Raw genomic sequence first — 7,010 nt, 5'->3', positions numbered from 1 at the left:
TTGGACTGAGAATGAGGACGTTTCACCTTACAACAGGACAAAGACTCTAAAGCTGCACGAGACAGGTTTAAAACCGAGAACCTGAATGTATTAGTCTGACCTCAGGCTGATCCAATCTGTCTAATCTGACAAAGCTGAAGCAACTTTACTAAGAAGAGTAGACAATAATATCATGATTCGGATGTGCTGATAGAGACATATCCCAGCTGTAATTGTAAAGGCCGTATTGACCCAAGGGGTGTGAAAGCTTATGCAACCAACAAATGTCTGTTTTCTAAAATGACCCTTTGTGTGACAAAAATATATATTTTGCACCTTTAAATGTTTGACAATTTTATAAATCAAATGGTAAAAATCCAAATGATGTCAATTTCAATTGCAGGTTTAAACACTGTAAAATGTGATAACATGAATTTATATATATATATATATATATATATATATATCTCTCTCTGGTTAAATAGAATTGTTAGGCAACTATAATTAAGTCCATAAGAAAGAAATGGTACAGCTCATTGGAGAAGTTGGGCACCAGGTCTCCGGTAGAGCTGAAGTCTGTAGCCACCTCATTAACCACATTCTCATACCTCACAGAATCCGTTGGTTCAGCACTGCCCAGGGTTTGTACCATTTCTCTCCTTCGCTGGCTGAAAAAAACCCATTTGATTAAATTGACAGCATTTTGGAAATGACTAATCAAATGATAATTTTTCTCAGAAGCTAGGAAAACCCGTCTGTTAGCTTCGATGACAAAACTGATCTGAGGGAGGTCAGCCTGGGTGCTGATGCTCTCAGGAGGGACAGACTTCTCCCTGCCCTCCGCTGTATGTCCAGACTGGCTGTAGCGGGCCGAACAGCTCTTGCCTCAGCCGAACGCAGAGCTAGACGTCCCACAATTAGTAGATTTGTAATCTGGAATATCTAAACAGCAGCCTGTGGGTTCAACAGGTCAGGGATTAAGAATACCATCAGGCTGAAAAGCTTTTAGAGAGAAGTTAGGACAACAGTGAATGGTAATTTAAGACCTTGGTGAAATGGTAGAACTTCTTCCTCTTCTTTTAAAGACTAGCTAGTGACTCAGCAGTTCAGACAGCCAGGGGAAGAGCGCCTGGGTTCCAGGACAGAGACAAGCCTTCATGCATATCTCCCTTGTACCTTGAGGGATGGTCGAGCCGCGCTAGAAGGCAGTATGGAACAGATGTGTAAATGGGGGGTCTGTTTTTGGCTTTGTAGGAGAACTTGGGGAGGTTGAAAACAAACCTTGGAGCTGCATTCTGGATCCGTTGCAGGGATCTGATGGTGCTCAGGAGCAAGCTGCAGTAGAATAATCTCAACATGACAAAACAACAATGTTCAGTTAAACTGAAACATTGAATTAGCATGTTAAATATTAAAGAAAAATATTTCTAGCTTCTTCCTTCAATTCAATGTTACTAGTTATAACAATCATGTTCTTCCCTCAGTCTCAGTCATACGCTCCAGTTAGGTGAATGTGTTCGTGTTTGATAACTGATGGAAAAACAAAACAAAACTTCTTTTTAGTGAACAAAGTCCACCATGAAGCATGCAGCACGTCACCGCAGCATTCCTGGAGCAGCTTCTTTCACAAAACTGTTGCTTGAGGGGGAGAATTAAGCAGAAGCACATGATGCTTCAGCTCGTGATTTTCTCCGAGAGACTAAATGAATGAACGGACAGAGCGATGGACGTCTCTCCTCTCGTCTCTCTTTTAGGACGAATCAAAAGGAATCAGTTGTAAAGTAACTGGAACTAGATTTCGTCAGAACGCTTTGTTTTGGTTTCTAAACGTGGAGACTTGCAGCTTTCCTCACACTCACACACACACTCACACACACACACACACAGTCACATATTTGTACAAGCGGAAAGCATGGCTTCTCCTCGCCTCGAGACGTTCTGCTGTCCGAATCGTGATGCTGCGACGGATTTTATCGTCACCTTCCAGCCTGTTTTTTTCTCCACCATGTGTGCAGGAAGCGCCGGATTGAGCGTGATCTTCTCTCTCCTGCAGATTCTTCCTAAAAGGAGAGGATACAGGCGAATCGGGACATACCCGCTCCCAAAACCGGCCTCTTCATCCAGGATTCTGTTCATCATAAGTGTGTGTGATATACTAGGATGCGTGGGTAAGGAAGATCTCGTACTCTACAGCAGCGTGTTAGCATGAGAAGTAGCCTTACTGTGGAAGAGATGCCATCGATAGACATGGAGATAAACTAATAATATAAAAGCTGTAAATAATGTATTCTTCAATATAAATAACAGTTCAATGAGGATGTGACTTTATGTCTGTGGCATCATCAAGCGCTTATAGAATTTGTGTTATGTTATATTTATAAATTGCCAAGCGTGTGTGAGTCAACGCTGAGAAACCTACCGCACGAGCCAGGGTTAGGGATCAGCGCCTCTTTCTAGATGCGGCTCGGGTGGAATCATATGACCTTGGAATTGAAGTCACATGCAGCAGACTTTTGCACCCTTCACTGGAGTCCTCTGATGTCTGAACGGTGAACTTGAAGTTCATGGAAGTGGTCCTGGACCTCAATTCCACATGGACGTTCTCGCTGTGGTTGCTGGGACTACGGTTGCTGCGATGGCCTCGGGACTGCGATTACCACATATAATTCTGTCTCCTTTAGTGAACAGTGGACTAGTTCAACAAACAGACTTCATATTAAACCAGAATGAACTTTCCTTTACTTTCACACTATCCGTTATTCCCCAGATGAGGACGGGTTCCTTCTGAGTCTGGTTCCTCTCAAGGTTTCTTCCTCAGATCATCTCAGGGAGTTTTTCCTCACCACCGTCACCACCGTCTCACTCAATAGGGATAAACTCACACACTTAAAATCTCCATCCTGTGTTTATATGTTTCTGTAAAGCTGCTTTGAGACAATGTCCATTGTTAAAAGTGTTATACAAATAGAACTGAATTAAATTGAGCTCCATTTCATCATCAGCCGAAATTATTGCTCGTTGGGAAGTCTTAACATCAGACCAGTGTGCCATGATGATGATGATGATGATGATGTCACAGGGGTACAAACTTCAGTTTCGCCTGGGTTCAGGGTCACTGTATCTTGACCTGCTGGATCAGAATACGCTTTCCCACACCTGACCCTGTCCACCTCATTTCCACCTCTAGCACTGATTCTACCCACACTCCACAGAACTTCAGCAATCAGGTCAAGAGTCCTAGGCCAAAGTAGCCTGCAAGACCTTATCAGCTTCTTCCTGGAAAAGATTTGGCACCCCTGCCCAAGATACTGGTGCCTGTGATTTTTGGCCAGACAGAGTGAAAAGCAGGAAACGCTTAGGAAACACTCCTGAGTGCAGACGTAGCTGAAGATATCACCTCATGTGCACTCTGGTGGAAACCCATCATCTGGTCTGGTGCTCTGAACAGTTCCTGCCTCCCTGCAGGGACTGCGAGACAGCAGAGTGTCCCAGTCTACGTTGAAAGTGTACGTGATTCATCGTCCTTGCTCTCACAGCAGTCTGACACGGGATCTCACACTCACGCTCGCGGCATTGTGAAACTGAAACGGAAACGCAGCTGCAGATGCACTTCAGTCCACGATAGGGACCATTTTCTTCTGTCTGTCCACAAGGACACTTTTATTTTATATTTTGAACTGGTTTTATTGTTTAGAGTTCTCAGACAGTTTTCTGCGTTATGTTATATTTTACAGTAGATTGATATGGGTTATTAGGGTTAGGGTTTATATGACTGGCTGTGATGTGTTTGAACAGGAATAATCGCAAGATCGTCAGTTTGGCTCGGCGTTCCCAGCATCATCGAGGAGATTTCACTCACTAACACCAGTAACGTGTGGCCTGAAGTGTTCTGCGTGGGCAGCGCTGTACGTCCCACACACACACACACACACACACACACACACACACACTTAAATAACCATGGTTCCAATCCTAGTATTTGTTTCCCATCATAATATTATCTAACTTCTAGGAGATTAATGCATCTGAACTCATACAGTGTTATTATTATTATTATTAATATTAATATTGTTCCTGTAACACTAGCTCTGGTGTATTAGTGTGTAGAATGGTCAGTTCCTGTGTTTGTTTATGTAATGAAAGTAAATGAAATTAGTTAGACTTTATATTTCTCCAGATGTGGATCCAGCTGTTCTTCAGTGCCTCGTTCTGGTGGATGTTCTGCTACGCGGTGGACGCATTTCTGGTGGTCAAACGATCAGCTGGAACCAGGTTTGTTGAAAAATAAATTGTGATATTAATCCCCTGATCCAGTCTCCTTCTTTTATACTATTATTGTCGTATCTCTCTTTTTCATTTTATTTTTCTCCTCCTTTATTCTCTCTCTCATACACATTGTCCTCTAGCACCATTGTTCTGTACCATATGATCACGTGGGGTTTGGCGGTGCTGTTGTGTGTGGAAGGTGTAGCGATGCTTTATTACCCCTCCCTCTCAAGGTACACATACACACTTCCAGTTTAGAGAAGATATACTGTCGGTATATAAAATACTAAAAGTTACAGTTACGGTATATTGGTGTTAGATATTAGTCAATGTTTATTCATTAAGTTTGTCATGTTTTTTTTTCAGTTGTGAAAAAGGCCTTCAGCACGCCATCCCTCACTACGTTACCACTTACGCTCCCATGCTGTTGGTGCTTTTAGTCAATCCAATCCTGTTCACACGCACTGTCAAAGCTGGTAAGGTTTATTTTTCACCCACAATCCTCTGCAAGTGTGAACATCTGACCTTAGTTGCAAGATAATGACAAACATAGCATAGCTGAGATTCACTCCTCTCTCTCTCAGAGGATCAGTGTTTGAATCAGTGAATCATTTGGTCATAGCTGAGATTCACTCCTCTCTCTCTCAGAGGGTCAGTGTTTGAATCAGTGAATCATTTGGTTATAGCTGAGATTCACTCAACTCTCAGAGGGTCAGTGTTTGAATCAGTGAATCATTTGGTCATAGCTGAGATTCACTCCTCTCTCTCTCAGAGGGTCAGTGTTTGAATCAGTGAATCATTTGGTCATAGCTGAGATTCACTCAACTCTCAGAGGGTCAGTGTCTGAATCAGTGAATCATTTGGTCATAGCTGAGATTCACTTAACTCTCACAGGGTCAGTGTTTGAATCAGTGAATCATTTGGTCATAGCTGAGATTCACTCAACTCTCAGAGGGTCAGTGTTTGAATCAGAGAATCATTTGGTCATCGCTGAGATTCACTTAACTCTCACAGGGTCAGTGTTTGAATCAGAGAATCATTTGGTCATTGCTGAGATTCACTCTCTCTCAGAGGGTCAGTGTTTAAATCAGAGAATCATTTAGTCATAGCTGAGATTCACTCCTCTCTCAGAGGGTCAGTGTCTGAATCAGTGAATCATTTGGTCATAGCTGAGATTCACTTAATTCTCACAGGGTCAGTGTTTGAATCAGAGAATCATTTGGTCATTGCTGAGATTCACTCTCTCTCAGAGGGTCAGTGTTTGAATCAGAGAATCATTTGGTCATTGCTGAGATTCACTCTCTCTCAGAGGGTCAGTGTTTGAATCAGAGAATCATTTGGTCATTGCTGAGATTCACTCTCTCTCAGAGGGTCAGTGTTTGAATCAGAGAATCATTTGGTCATTGCTGAGATTCACTCAACTCTCAGAGGGTCAGTGTTTGAATCAGTGAATCATTTAGTCATAGCTGAGATTCACTCCTCTCTCAGAGGGTCAGTGTTTAAATCATTGAATCATTTGGTCATAGCTGAGATTCACTTAATTCTCACAGGGTCAGTGTTTGAATCAGAGAATCATTTGGTCATTGCTGAGATTCACTCTCTCTCAGAGGGTCAGTGTTTGAATCAGAGAATCATTTGGTCATTGCTGAGATTCACTCTCTCTCAGAGGGTCAGTGTTTGAATCAGAGAATCATTTGGTCATTGCTGAGATTCACTCAACTCTCAGAGGGTCAGTGTTTGAATCAGTGAATCATTTAGTCATAGCTGAGATTCACTCCTCTCTCAGAGGGTCAGTGTTTAAATCATTGAATCATTTGGTCATAGCTGAGATTCACTCCTCTCTCAGAGGGTGCTCCAAAAATGAACCTCATTTACCAAAGCATTCTATCATCTACTGTAGGCATTTTAAACATGATCAATGTTTTCTAACAAATTTTTACCATCTGTCTTCAGTGACTACGTATTGTTATATTTCTTCACAGTTACATCACTACTGAAAGGACGTCAAGGAATTTACACAGAAAACGAGAGACGTTTAGGAGCAGAAATCAAAATACGCTTCTTCAAAATGCTCCTGGTCTTCTTTATCTGGTGAGAAGTTTCGCTTCACGTCTCTTCATAAGCTGCTAAATGGAACGGCTTTGTGTTTACCAAATGAACTGCAAATTTTTAGCATGGAAAATAAGGTGAGCTAGTACTTCATGGTAGTTTAGCTTAGTTAGCATGTACGTATCTTAAGCTGGTGTGCACTGCTCAACTTTAAACTTCTAAAAGAAATCCACTGTCTGTGATTGCTAGCATGTAAATGGTCTGCACTTATATAGTGCTTTTATCCAAAGCGCTTTACACTGTGTCTCATTCACACACACTCACACACCAACGATAGCAGAGCTGCCATGCAAGGCGTTAACTTGCCATCAGGAGCAACTTGGGGTTCAGTGTCTTGCCCAAGGACACTTCGCTATGGGGAGTCACGTGTGTCGGGAATCGAACCTCCAACCCTACGATTAGTGGACGACCCGCTCTACCACCTGATCCACAATATAGTCACTATGTTGTGTAGTGACTAGTTAATTTTTCTGACTAAACCTGGCTTAAAAAAATAAATAAATAAAACAATAGTCTGACACACAACAGTCACATTTATTTGGCCTGAATTACAAAACACTGATATAATCAACATAATGAACACAAATCCTCCAACCCCGAGCCTTAGGAACAAAAATCAGCCTGTAAACAAAAGCACCGATCAACAGCAGGTCAAA

The 7,010-nt window shown here is 42.1% G+C and overlaps 1 protein-coding gene across 1 annotated transcript in view; it reads left to right on the top strand.

Moving 5' to 3' along the window:
* Positions 1-1,891: 1,891 nt before the first annotated feature.
* The window catches only part of gpr143 (G protein-coupled receptor 143), a 7,523-nt gene continuing 2,404 nt past the window's right edge, over positions 1,892-7,010 (top strand). Inside the window, exons 1-6 of the mRNA XM_053627811.1 lie at positions 1,892-2,147; positions 3,775-3,884; positions 4,157-4,251; positions 4,386-4,478; positions 4,612-4,721; positions 6,228-6,336. Coding sequence (XP_053483786.1) covers positions 1,892-2,147; positions 3,775-3,884; positions 4,157-4,251; positions 4,386-4,478; positions 4,612-4,721; positions 6,228-6,336 — 773 coding nt within the window. The remainder of the gene's footprint in view (positions 2,148-3,774; positions 3,885-4,156; positions 4,252-4,385; positions 4,479-4,611; positions 4,722-6,227; positions 6,337-7,010) is intronic.

Source organism: Ictalurus furcatus, chromosome 6 (assembly GCF_023375685.1).
Source record: "Ictalurus furcatus strain D&B chromosome 6, Billie_1.0, whole genome shotgun sequence".
NCBI lineage: Eukaryota > Metazoa > Chordata > Actinopteri > Siluriformes > Ictaluridae > Ictalurus > Ictalurus furcatus.
The sequence above is the reverse complement of the archived record's forward strand: the minus strand, read 5'-3'. Positions and strand labels throughout refer to the sequence as shown.